A 12,835-nucleotide genomic window follows, 5' to 3' on the forward strand; every position below is an offset into this window, starting at 1 on the left:
AGAAGCTTATGATAGGGAAAGATTGTTGTTGTAAGTATCCAATAGTAATATCATTTTGTGGCTTAATCTCTTTCCAGAGAGCCTTCTTCCCTTTTACTGGCCCTTTACTTTGTGTCTACTTAAAGTTGTTTGAAATAGTGTAGCAGCAGATTCTGTTATTCTTTGTTTTGTTAAACTTTGACAGGGACGGGAAGAATGTTGGAATCAGTTTTATTGATGAAACCCAATATGTCTCATTTAACTAACCTGAAGAGGTTCTTTATAAACAAATAGTTATAGTGAAATTTTCTTTCAAAGTTTTTGAGAAATTCAAATTCGTTGACTCAAAGCTCTAATATCAAAACATTCGAAAATAAAAAAACATTCGAAAATAGAAAAAAATCATTCGAAAATAAAAGAAACATTCGAAAAGGCGTGCCTGTGGCAAAATGGAATCCGTCTGACACTGGAATGTCTTCACTTTGATTTCTTTTGTTTATCTTTTAACTCGCATTCGAGTTTCCATAAAACTTAGCAACTCGCCAAATAGCACGAGTCGGCCACCATAAGAGCCACCGTAGCGGGAAACCAATCCATACACTATTAAGCAGACCTATAGGAAGTATAGGTCTGCGAATCAGACTAATCTTCCTTCGTTTCGAGCGTAAAACTCCTACTCTTCGGGCTATGAGCACTGCTCTTGTTTTGAATATTGAAATTCTCCAGATAAATCGCATGCGCACTGAGGTTTTAATGAAACAATAGAGAGTTTCGAAACCTAAGCCAATCAGCTGTGTTTAAACATTCTTTTATTTAAAATTTCTATTGATAAACATCTTTTGTGAATGTTGTCTATTATGTTTAAACCTATTAATAAGCAATTCCCGGTGGGGGTCACTAGTGGCCGCCTATAGCAGTGCCTATAAAAGCCTGGATCTGTCTATTGTGTAGACTAGCAATCAGTAGCTCCTTTTTACCTTTCATGATTAAATACATGTTGTTTCTTATAACAACCGTTATTAAAACCCGTTGCTAAGGATTTTTACATATTGCTATTAAGAGATGTTACGTTTGCATAGAGACTTATTATTATATTGACTGATTGCTTTTTATTGATGCGAAAAAGTCATTTCATACAACTACATAAACATCATTGATATCAAAACAAAACAAGGTTTTTAAGTTTAAGCGATTACAGATTCCAATAGAAGTATTTGTTATTTTACACGAGTTTCTCATTTGTGCGTCTTTCTATCAGAAACTTAAAATGGATTTTGCACATCGCGATGAACGCAACTTGACACATAGTGCTACTGGTAGAAATATCACCAACAAAGCTGACAGTGTAGAAATCTCAAAACTTAAAGAAGATTATGAGAAGCAGATTCGAAAATTGACATTTGAAAATCGTATCAAAACCCTGGAGCTGGAGAAAGAAATGACCAAACAGGATAATGAGCAGAAGATGAAGATTTTGCAGCTTGAAAAGGACAATCAATCGTTAATACATGAACTTGAGCTTGTCAAGTTGAAGACCGCCCATGAGATGGAGGCTAAGGGCGGTGTGGTTGATCGCGAAATGGAGAAAGAAATGCTGGAACAGCAGAAAGAGTTTCAGAACAAACTGGCTGAGAAAGACAAGGAGATTGCTGCCAAGGAAAACGAGTTCAATCTTAAAATGAAGGACTTAGAGATTTCAAAAGACAAGGAGATTGCTGCCAAGGAAAACGAACGCAAAACAAAAATCAATGAAATGGAAAAAGTAACTCTGGCAAAAGAGCACGAGTACCAAACCAAACTTGCTGCCAAAGAAAACGAATTCAATTTGAAAGTCAAGGATTTGGAGAAAGAAAAGGAGTTAGAGATTCAAGCGCTGCGTCACGAAAATGAAATAATGAAATCGAAAAAGAAATCCACAAATGAGAACGCAACTGAAGAAAAGAAGGGACAAGTGATTACGAGAAATGCGCAACAAAATCATCTGGAACCGAAAATGCAAAGCCTTGTCGACGGTATTGTTAACTTTTTTTCTGGTCAGCCTCTTCCTTCTGCTTCTTACAAAAATTGGTATGAAGATATTTCAAGGTCTTTGGTCAATAAAAAACCAGAATTCGTTTTACATGGATCATCGAGTTGTTATTTCGTTAAGAAAGAGATGTGTCAAATACATAATTGTTTGTATCTCGCAACTAAGAGAAAGAACGAGAGTCGTGGGGAAGGTGTAAATGTTCTAGATCTTGTTGTTCCGAATAAACAACAATTGAAGAATGCAAAAGTGTTTTTATTACATCCAGTTAACCGGAAAATGTGTATTGAGCATGGTAAAATGTACACTAATGATAACCACGAGATGTGGGAATTTCTAAATGTTAACAATACCTACTTCGGAGAGAAACTATCAATTATAATGTTGCTTAAGTTTGAAATGACCAAATAAAGTTTTTGCCTTGTATGGTATAAAGCAAACTGACAATTTGAAATTTTGATGAAAATGTCGAATAAACAGAGAGTAAAACATTATGAAGTTTTAACCAGAAAACTTTCATCAATTTTTGTATCTTTAAGAATTTCATATTAATTTTTTAATTTTATTTTATTATTCAGATCAAAATTCGTAATATTTTAACATTGACAAAAGATACCGGGTGTGTTTTAAAAAACGCCCCTATTTTTCAATTTTTGTCGTTCATTTTTCTATCAAACAAAAACATACGTAATTTTTAATGAAGTTTGAAATTCAATTTCCTATCCCCTGTAAAAATTATACATTTATATTTTCATTGAAGATGGCTTTATGACTATTTCGCTAACTTACTTTCAATCTTTCATTGTTCACAGATTTTGGTAACAAAATTTCCGTGTATGGAATGAAAAACGAAAGTACATCGCGCTTTCATCTTCATATCTTACAACTTTTAAAACATCAAAATGGCATTATTGTTTTCATTTTTTCAAGTTAAGTTTTGTTCTAGAGTCATAATTTGATAGATTTTAGCTTGTTAAAAAGACACTTTAAATTGTCAACGATGCTTAAAAGAGGACTGGAAAATCTTAGCATTTTCAGTTCAAGTGTTTTCCCAGAAAAGTTAAGAAGCAGTAGAGCTTTTAGGGTATATCCCGGGTAGGTTAGAATTTGTGATATGAAAAAATAAAGAAAATTAAATTAAACGAAAAAGAGGAAATTTAATTTTGCTTAAAAGTGCTACACATTTTCTTGAACACCTTGAAAAGTCTTAGGTATATTTTTTATTGTTATATTCCAAGTACACGTTTTTTTTTATAAGGAACCTTAACTTTGCTCTGAGCTTGGAGTTCCTTATTTTTACAGAGAATTTCAGTCTCAAAGTTCCTTATCGAGTTCCTTACTACATAGGAAATTTTGAACTTTTTGCCCCTTGAAAGATCAAAATTTGGTCAAATTAGTCCCGATAAGGTACATTATTTTCAAATCCACTTATTCTCAGCCTGAGCAGTTCCTTAACAATTCCTTATTTTTTGAACCATTTTCAGCCTCGAGTTCCTTATAAACGTGTTCCTTATAAAAAAAAAAAACGTGTCCTTAACTTTATGCTTGAATTCCCTTTCTTTGGCAGCAATATTTGGCTTGTCATATCAAGGAGCTTAGTTTGGTGCTTATGCCCTTTGGCCAGAGTTGCTTTCTCCATTTCAATAATTTTTGTTTTGCGTTCATTTTCCTTGGCAGCAATTTTCTTGTCTTTTGCAATCTCCAATTCTTTCATTTTAAGATATGACTCGTTTTCCTTAGCAGTCATCTCTTTTTCTTTCTCAGCCAGTTTCTTGTCCTTTTTCAGCCATTATTTGTCTTTCTCAAACCAGTTTGTTTTGAAACTCGTTTTGTTGTTTCAGCAAGTCTTTTTTCGCTCCGTTACCCATATCTTTGTCAGCCTCATGAGCGGTCTTGAACTTCACCAGCTCAAGTTCATGACTCAACAATTGATTGTCTTTTTCAAGCTGCAAAATTTTCATCGATTCTAATGATATAACGGCATCATGACCGCATAATTAGATTAAAAGCTAAAGTGTACGAAAATAACAAATCAAATCTGTCTTTGATGAATTTCGATCAAATTTTTTAGAAATAACTTGGTATCATTGTGATGAGAATTTTTCAGACTACAAGTTAGTGTAAAATTTGTTACTGGATACTGAAAGTTTAAAAAGTAATGGATCAAAAACGAAAAACCTAAAACCACTTTTATAAACACAGCATATACAAACCAGCCCTCTTCGCATGGTGAGCCGTTTCTGAGCTTTTTGTAACGACCAAATTAAAGCTAAAGCAAAGGAGTTTTCAATAGACATGATCAGAACACTTCGGGTAATCAGAGAAGCACTTTTTCTATTCCATCCCATTTTTTTGATTATACCTTTTTGTCAAGCAGCCATATATAACTCGTTCAACAAAATGTTTTCAGACACACTTATGTTGTGTCTTAAAAAACATTTTCTAAAAACTACGAAGCGCAAAGAGAAAGAGTGACTACTCGTAGTTCTCGGGATTCTTTTTCTTTTTATCTATTTATCTAATGAGGTGCAAGCCCATATGCAATACTCTTAGGTTCCAAATAAACGCCCCTTCCCTGCTTGTTAATTTTTCGAAAATTTTACAACCCCCCCCCCCCCGGACCTTATTAGGACCCCCCCCCCGTTTATTATTTTTTTAATTTTTTTCAACTTTCAAAGACAAGGTCCCTTATTCTGCTCTAAATAGCCTGATTTTAGCCTATATTTATCTTATTTTTGGGATTTCGTAATTACAATTTCCATCCCCCCTGCAGTTAGGCCCCCTGTTTATTTGGAACCTAAGAGTAATTATATAATCTATAACCGAGGTCACTTTAAAAGTTTGATCGGAACCTTATTTTGTCTTCTCATTATTATTTGAGTACAAATATATCAATTTAGAGCTGTAGAAGCGGGTCAAAATCATTTTGAATACTAAAAGGACACAAATCGTGTTTCTAAGTTTTCCTCCTCATACTATACTTCTTTACAGCTACCTGTTTGAAATAAACGCCCTTTTGCTCGAAGGGGTTTTTGATCGTAATACGGTACACAAATTCTAAAGGTTGAAGCAAAAATAGTCATTTTGCCACCGGACTATTTATGTAAGAACTTCAGACTGAAATTCGGGAAAATAAGAACATTAGTAAGAAGAAGACCACCCTTATTTGAACTTTTTAAAATAGTTTCCTTTCTATTAATTCTCTTAAATCTATCTGGCAGTAACCTTTTTACTTCCCAACTTTAAATTAGAGCAGAAAAGTTGACTTGTGCACCAATTTTTATACATTTAAATGAATTAATTTCAAAAAACCCCATTGAAGGTTCAAATTTATCAAAATATCCAGGCTAAGCCCAAATCACGACGTTTTAATAAAAAAACCATAGAAGAGTAGACTAGAAGAGTAATTGGATACTTTTTGTTGATTTTTGCTTTTGATTGATACACGAAAAGTCATTTCATGCAACTTCATATTTACACCATTTAAACAAACATACTTTGAGCGAATTTGATACGAAAGCAAAACAAATTTTCGAGGTTGAAGTAAATACACATTCTAAAAGAAGTACTTTTTTCTACTGTTAATCTTATTAGAGTATCTCATTTGTGCGTCTTTTTATCAAAAACTTAAAATGGATTCTGCACATCGCGATGAACGCAACTTGGCACACAGTGCTGCTGGTAGAAATGTCACCAACAAAGCTGACAGTGTAGAAATTGCAAAACTCAAAGAAGATTATGAAAAACAGATTCAAAAATTGACATTTGAAAATCGTATCAAAACCCTGGAGCTGGAGAATGAAATGACCAAACAGGACAAAGAGCAGAAGATGAAGATTTTGCAGCTTGAAAAGGACAATCAATCGTTAACACATGAACTGGAGCTGGTCAAGTTGAAGACCGCCCATGAGATGGAGGCTAAGGGCGGTGTGGTTGATCGCGAAATGGAGAAAGAAATGCTGAAACAGCAGAAAGAGTTTCAGAATAAACTGGCTGAGAAAGACAAAAAGATGGCTGCCAGGGAAAACGAATTTCAAAACAAACTGGCCGATAAAGACAAGGAGCTGGTCGCAAAAGACAAGGAGATTGCTGCCAAGGAAAACGAGTGCAAAACGAAAATCAATGAAAAGGAGAAAGCAACTCTGGCAAAAGAGCACGAGTACCAAACAAAGGTTGCTGAAATGAGGAACCAAATTGCTGCTAAAGAAAATGAGTTCAAACTTAAAGTCAAGGATTTGGAGAAAGAAAAGGAGTTAGAGATTCAAGCGCTGCGTCACGAAAATGAAATAATGAAATCGAAAAAGAAATCCACAAATGAGAACGCAACTGAAGAAAAGAAGGGACAAGCGATTACGAGAAATGCGCAACAAAATCATCTGGAACCGAAAATGCAAAGCCTTGTCGACGGTATTGTTAACTTTTTTTCTGGTCAGCCTCATCCTTTTACTTCTTACAAAAATTGGTTTGAAGATATTGCAAGGTCTCTGGTCAACAAAAGACCAGAACTCGTTTTACATGGATCATCGAGTTATTATTTCGTTAAGAAAGAGATGTCTCGAATGCATAATCTTTTGTTTCTCGCAACTAAGAGAAAGAACGAGAGTCGTGGGGAAGATGCACATATTCTAGATCTTGTTGTTCCGAATAAACAACAATTGAAGAATGCAAAAGTGTTTTTATTACATCCAGCTGATCGGGGAATGTGTATTGAGCATGGTAAAATGTACACTCGTGATAATTACGAGGTGTGGGAATTTAAAAACGTTACCAATGCCTACTACTTCGGAGAGAAACGATCAATCATAATGTTACTTAAGTTTGAAATGACCAAATAAAGTTTTGGCCTTGTATGGTATATAAGCAAACGGACAATTTGAAATTTTGATGACAATGTCGAATAACAGAGAGTAAAATATTATGAAGTTTTATCCAGAAAACTACCATCAATTTTTGTATCTTTAAGAATGTTATATTAATTTTTCATTTTATCTCGCTATTATTCATTTTATCTCGCTATTATTCATTTTATCTCGCTATTATTCATTTTATCTCGCTATTATTCATTTTATCTCGCTATTATTCATTTTATCTTGCTATTATTCATTTTATCTCGCTATTATTCATTTTATCTCGCTATTATTCAGATCAAAACTCGTAATATGTTAACATTGACAAAAGATATTTTAGCATGATATTTTTAAACTCCTGGTAATTAAGAAGACACAATTTGAAAGTTTTCCTACCCTCCTTTATAAGGCATGAAATACCGTAAAGAGAATTGTGTTTTTCTATCTTTCCTTATTTCCTCTCGTACAGAGGACGAGTTGATTCGTAAAATGTTTGTTTGTCGAAAAAGAAAAAATACCAAATCAGGTTCTACCAGGAAAACATTCCAAATGCCGAAAAGCTGTGAAGATAACAAAAATTTGGAAATTTTATCGCATTACACTCTTTTTTTTGTAAGCATACTTAGGCTCAAACTCGGTAAAAAAATAAGCATAATGCTAAGCATACTTCCAAGCTGAATTGCAAAAAAACTTGTGCAGCTTTTCTAAAATGCTGACCTTTTTAGGGTTACTTTTAAAGCTGTTTTAGCAAGATTTTCGCATGCGGCGTCAAGTTACAAAAAAATTGTTATTATGTTGAGCCGAATCAATAATGTTCCGACTTGAAAATTCGAAATTTCAATGAACCCAAAGAAAATCAACAAAATGAAGTCTAAGCATATAAATAAGCATAAATTAAGGCTGAAAATCAGATTTTGCTAAGCATGCTGAGCGTAGGCTCAATTTTCCCGTATGTTTCTAAGAAAAAAAGTTTGACTAAACATCTTTGAGTGTTTTGTTTTTAAGTAAGAGTGACATCGTTTGCTTACTCGTCAATTTTAATTCGCGAGCTTTTTTCACATGGATTGACACGGATATGAAGCAAGATTGGTCAGAAAGAGGGAAGCAAAAACAATATTTTGTTCATTCAGCGCAATAGGACAATAGGGAGACACTGTCCTGATTTGAAACATCTGTCTCATATAAGCGGGAACACTTGAAATTAAAAGCTTTAAGACCCGAACGGGAAAAATGCTTTAAATTATCTGCATTCATCTCTCAGTCTACAGAAACAAAAACATCCAAATAAGTCTCTCTAATTTCGATTTTTTAATTATATCTCTAAGAGTCACTCTTTCATTCAATTTGTCTCTCTAAGCCTGACCCTTAGACTTAGGAGGTCGGACTTTTGTAATCTTAGTAACCGCCAAAAATCGACAGTTACCAACTGGTTACCAATCAATAAATAAGATATGCTGTTTACCCTCAGGAAACAAAATATTTTTATTTCCTTAGGATAATGATGTTTCTTATACGAAATCCAAATCAACTCGGAAGAAATCAAAAACCAAACGGAAACGTATTTGTATGCCACGCTCAGCTGCTTCCACCAAAACTAAAACGAAAGCCAAAACATCTTCATCTAGAGCATCAAAAACAATGACTCCTGGATTACACGATCGTACGTTACCGCGCGCTGAAGCAACAAGTCCACTTGAGTTTGCTAGGAAAAGGTATGTTGAGGTTTGTGAATGTAAAAACTCCTCAAACATTCTAACCTTAGAGGTTGTTGGCCTTCTCCCCTTACCATTGGAATGCGGGTGAAGGAAAAAAGCTCTCATGCGGCCGGCCGGGAAAAAAATGTTTCTGCTATTTTTGATAACTTTTGATAGATCATTGAAATAGAAAGATAACTTTTTTGTACTACAAACAGTATGAAGTAAGCCCTGAATACTAGCGTATCAACTATTAACGAACAAAACTTAATTTACAAGCGGAAATATCTAACCAAACGACGTTTGATAGCTTGAACGTCCAACTTAATTTTCTTTATGATGAACCATATAGATGAACCCATAGTCTGCGGCCGGGTCAGCGTTTTTTTCACACGGCCGGTTTCCGGAAACACTACATTTTTTTATTTTTACCTAATGAAAATATTTTGTTTGATGAAATATTTCTCTACTGACAAAAAAACTACTAGATCACTATGTATACCGCTGATGAATAATTCCTTCTGGAAGATGCTATACGCCAGTAGCCTGTATCAGCCCATCCACGGGTAATTATTTTGTTTGATAACGTACTTCACCTCATTCCCTTAGCAAAGAGTAGTTTGGTAATAAGTAATCTGTGGAGAAATACCTGGGATTCCTGGGTTTTGCTATTACAGTGGAGTCGCCATAATTCGAAATCGCGAGGGGATCACAAATCTGTTCGAATTATGGAATTTCATTGAGCAACATGCATTATGCAAAAGACATTGTTAACCGAAGGGACCAGAAAACTTGTTCAAGTTTAGGAGACATTCGAATGATAGACTCACCTGTTTCCTTTACCTGTTTTCCTTTACCTGTTTTCCTTAAAGGTTGCACGTTTCGGCCGTTCCCGATGCGCTTCCATGCCGCGAAGACGAATACGACGAGATTTATACTTTCGTCCAAGAGTGTCTGCAAGAAGGCACTGGAGGGTAAGTTGGGCGAGTTCCTTTAGATGTAAAATTATTTTAATCGGATTAACTTTCGCAAGATTAAATTTCGCGTTTTCCCTGACTCGCAGAATTAAATCCAATTAAATTTTTTTCGCTCGCAAAATTTGATCCAATTAAAGTACCACATTGCCCGATGATGGGAGAAGAATCTCTCGAAACGTAGCCAAACGTTAATCTCGCGATCCAAGCCACGATAAATATTCCAATATGAATATCACTGGGTCGATAAACGCAAGCTTATTTAGATTAACCGATTAAAGTACGATGCTCTACACCACTCTTAAGAGTACTTGATATTTCATTATGCAGCGTATGTACAAAGAGAAATTCTTTACTAGATTTCAAAAAATGATTTATCTTGTGCATACGTGAATCGGCTCTCTCAACTTTTAATATTGCATTCGTAATTCGTAATTTGTTAGACGTTGATACCACAGATTTCTGTAAAGCCCGAAGGGCTAGATGTCGTGCTTTAAGCTCTTCGAAACAAAAAAGTGACTATCGCAAAAAATATTCCTGCTATTGTTTTCGAAAACCTGCGAGGCTTCTTATTGGTTAAGCGCTGAAATTATATTGTAATGCCATGTGACCTAACCTCAGTACACTTTTCAGCCAAAGCACGACATCTAGCCCTTCGGGCTTTATAAATCTATGGTTGATACTCAATGATACTCATTGATTGATCTTTAACTCTTATCCCCTGTCCCTGTTTACCCCACGGCGAGTCTCGCATTTTAGTTTAATTACGTTTCCAAGTTTTCTTCGTTAATTACGTTTTAATTACCAATTAATTACCAAAAACAATGTACTGGATTTTTAGGGGACTGATAACGAGTTTACAAGGAAATATGCTCTAGAGACTGCCTCTAAAACAAACCAAGCGAATTCCCGCCATAACTTCATATGAGAGATGTCTCCCTGAGCCTCTTCGGTGTAGTGCAATTTTTTTAAGTATTCGAATAGCCCAATAAGGATATCGACCTTACTTTATCACTTCAATGCAAGGGAATCTTTCATATTTGACAATCCTCTCCTAAAAATGTGTTTTCGATACCGTCGTCGCAAAGGATTTCCTTGTATTTTTGTTACCAGGAAGATTACGATGAACAAGTTTTCAGTAAAAGATTAATATATTTTTCAGTTGTTACATACACGTTTTTTTTAAGAAACTAGTTTTACCAAGCAGCCTCAATGTTTCTTAAGAGCCTTAAATGTTTCTAAACTTTTTGACATAATCAGCCTATTTTTTATGCAAAGAAATAAACATATGTTTTTATTGGAAGGTACTTAAAAAAAACGAATTAAAAATGTTATTTTCTCATTCTGAGCCTCATGTTTCTTAAAAGTGTTTCTTAAAAAAAACGTGTATTACATCCATTTTTCTACGCTTATATTCAACTTGATTAAAGACAACCGTCGAAACGTCGCATACACAACTGTGTTTTTAATGTTCACCTTTTCAGTTGTATGTATATTTCCGGAGTTCCGGGAACCGGAAAAACTGCCACCGTCCACGAAATCATCCGGACATTACAGAATTTCTCAGACGAATCCATCGTTCCGCAATTTAAATTTATCGAGGTGAACGGTATGCGGCTGACAGACCCTAATCAAACGTTCTGCAAAATACTTAAGGTGGGTTTAAAGATTTTGTTTTGCTTTGTTTGATTGATTTTTAAACAACATGAAGAGTCGTTTTAATAGCGAGATTATGTATCTGGAGTTGAATTTTGAGATTGGGCCTTTTGATTTGTCAACGGCGAAATCAGAGAGAGGAAAAGATTGGCCAACTTTTCAAAGCTAATACACATTTCCCGATATCGATTGCTTAATGCTAAAATCCGGAAAGTTTAGTGAGATTTATGAGATTCTTGTTAGTTTTTATGGGAAGAAATGAAACACAAGGTAGCTAAAAGGCTTGGCTTTCAAACTTTACACGATATTTAGAACAGGGGGATTGATCTAATCAGCATTATAATACTAGCACTGATTACAGCTTCAAAATAAATACCCTAGAGAAATACTTCAAATGTATAAAATGTTTCTTTTGACTTTCCACTGAGACTTAGAAAGGTGAATTTGAGGTACGATGACACATCATAACGGAAAACTCATTATGTAAGCTATCCTGTGGATTTTAAAGTTTCAACCTATTGTTTTTTTAATGATCATTGGAAGCAAATTCGAAGATGATTCCACGAAATTTAGACCATGTTCACACGTTACTGTTCCGTTTCGTTCCGGTATGATTTTCGTTACGGCTCGAGTGTGTTCATATTAGTTTCGGAACGTTTCGGAGCAAGAAAACGGAGCAGTTCCGCTCCGATGAAAAAAGTGGAGCGAAACCGTTTCCATCTGTTTTGCTTTGTAACGTCTTCTTTTTTGACGTTTCGAATTTTGACGTTCACACTTGTTTTAGAACCGTTTCGGAACGGAACCGTAACGTCTGAACATGGTCAAAAACAGTAAATCAAGTGAAAACCTGAGCAATTTGGTAAATTTCTTCAATTCCATTTCCTATTGATTTTCTTTAAAAAAAGCTGAATATTGGAGCATTTCCACTCATCTACCACTGCTCTGACCTGTAATGTTTACATTCTAACCAACCCAGTCTCGCTTTCATGTTGAGTTTCCCGTGTTTGAGTATTGCGCAATCGATATCTGGAAAGGTGTATACGAAGTTAAATGATAATGATGAGTCTAATGCTATTCACGATATGCACCACTGGAAAGTCTTCTGAAAAATTTTCCTCCCAAAACGTCAATTAAACAATATAGAAAAAGTGACGTATGTATTGGGTGGAACAAAAACAGAAAAGTTGCATAATTTCGTGAAGTCATTGCAGTGGTGCATATCATGAATTTCGATTGTCATGTTGAACGCCTTAACAAATTCAAACCAATGTTTCCTTCTTCAGGATTTGACAGGTCAGAAAGCCACACCAGATCACGCTGCTAGCATCTTGGAGAGAAGGTTTAGCCAACCTGCGCCCAGGAAAGAAAATACTGTTCTCTTAGTTGATGAGGTAATGCTGGCACACAACATTGTTTCAACGTTTATTCAACGTTCACAACGTCCACATAACGTTAGATGAACGTTAAAACAACGTTGTGTGCCAGCTGGGAAACTGTTTAAAGGGAGGGACATAAAAGTAGTGACAAAATTAGTAAGCAAACCGTATGCAGCGGGATACAAAATCAAAACAAATATGGCTGATTTTGATTGTTTCAATTGTTTTACAAGTTTGTTTTGGACACGCGATTTTAATTGTTCTCTTTAATGACATTTTACCA

At 35.0% G+C, this 12,835-nt stretch overlaps 3 protein-coding genes across 3 annotated transcripts in view; all 3 read left to right on the plus strand.

Moving 5' to 3' along the window:
- The window catches only part of LOC136821583 (origin recognition complex subunit 1-like), a 38,364-nt gene that overhangs the window by 20,711 nt on the left and 4,818 nt on the right, over positions 1-12,835 (plus strand). Inside the window, exons 9-12 of the mRNA XM_067077808.1 lie at positions 8,347-8,564; positions 9,419-9,520; positions 11,005-11,176; positions 12,460-12,567. Coding sequence (XP_066933909.1) covers positions 8,347-8,564; positions 9,419-9,520; positions 11,005-11,176; positions 12,460-12,567 — 600 coding nt within the window. The remainder of the gene's footprint in view (positions 1-8,346; positions 8,565-9,418; positions 9,521-11,004; positions 11,177-12,459; positions 12,568-12,835) is intronic.
- On the plus strand, positions 1,106-2,654 carry LOC136821547 (putative protein tag-278). The gene has a single exon (XM_067077771.1). The coding sequence runs from the start codon at positions 1,247-1,249 to the stop codon at positions 2,414-2,416; it is 1,170 nt and encodes a 389-aa protein (XP_066933872.1). The 5' UTR covers positions 1,106-1,246; the 3' UTR covers positions 2,417-2,654.
- On the plus strand, positions 5,555-7,083 carry LOC136821536 (putative protein tag-278). Its single transcript, XM_067077758.1, has one exon. It carries the CDS (start codon positions 5,638-5,640, stop codon positions 6,838-6,840), a length of 1,203 nt encoding a protein of 400 aa, XP_066933859.1. The 5' UTR covers positions 5,555-5,637; the 3' UTR covers positions 6,841-7,083.

Source organism: Clytia hemisphaerica, unplaced genomic scaffold (assembly GCF_902728285.1).
Source record: "Clytia hemisphaerica strain Z4C2 unplaced genomic scaffold, Clytia hemisphaerica genome assembly, whole genome shotgun sequence".
Lineage (NCBI taxonomy): Eukaryota > Metazoa > Cnidaria > Hydrozoa > Leptothecata > Clytiidae > Clytia > Clytia hemisphaerica.

Bases quoted from the DNA above. Each gene is read 5' to 3' on its own strand.
- LOC136821536 (XM_067077758.1), top strand. From the start codon at position 5,638: ATGGATTCTGCACATCGCGATGAACGCAACTTGGCACACAGTGCTGCT.
- LOC136821547 (XM_067077771.1), top strand. From the start codon at position 1,247: ATGGATTTTGCACATCGCGATGAACGCAACTTGACACATAGTGCTACT.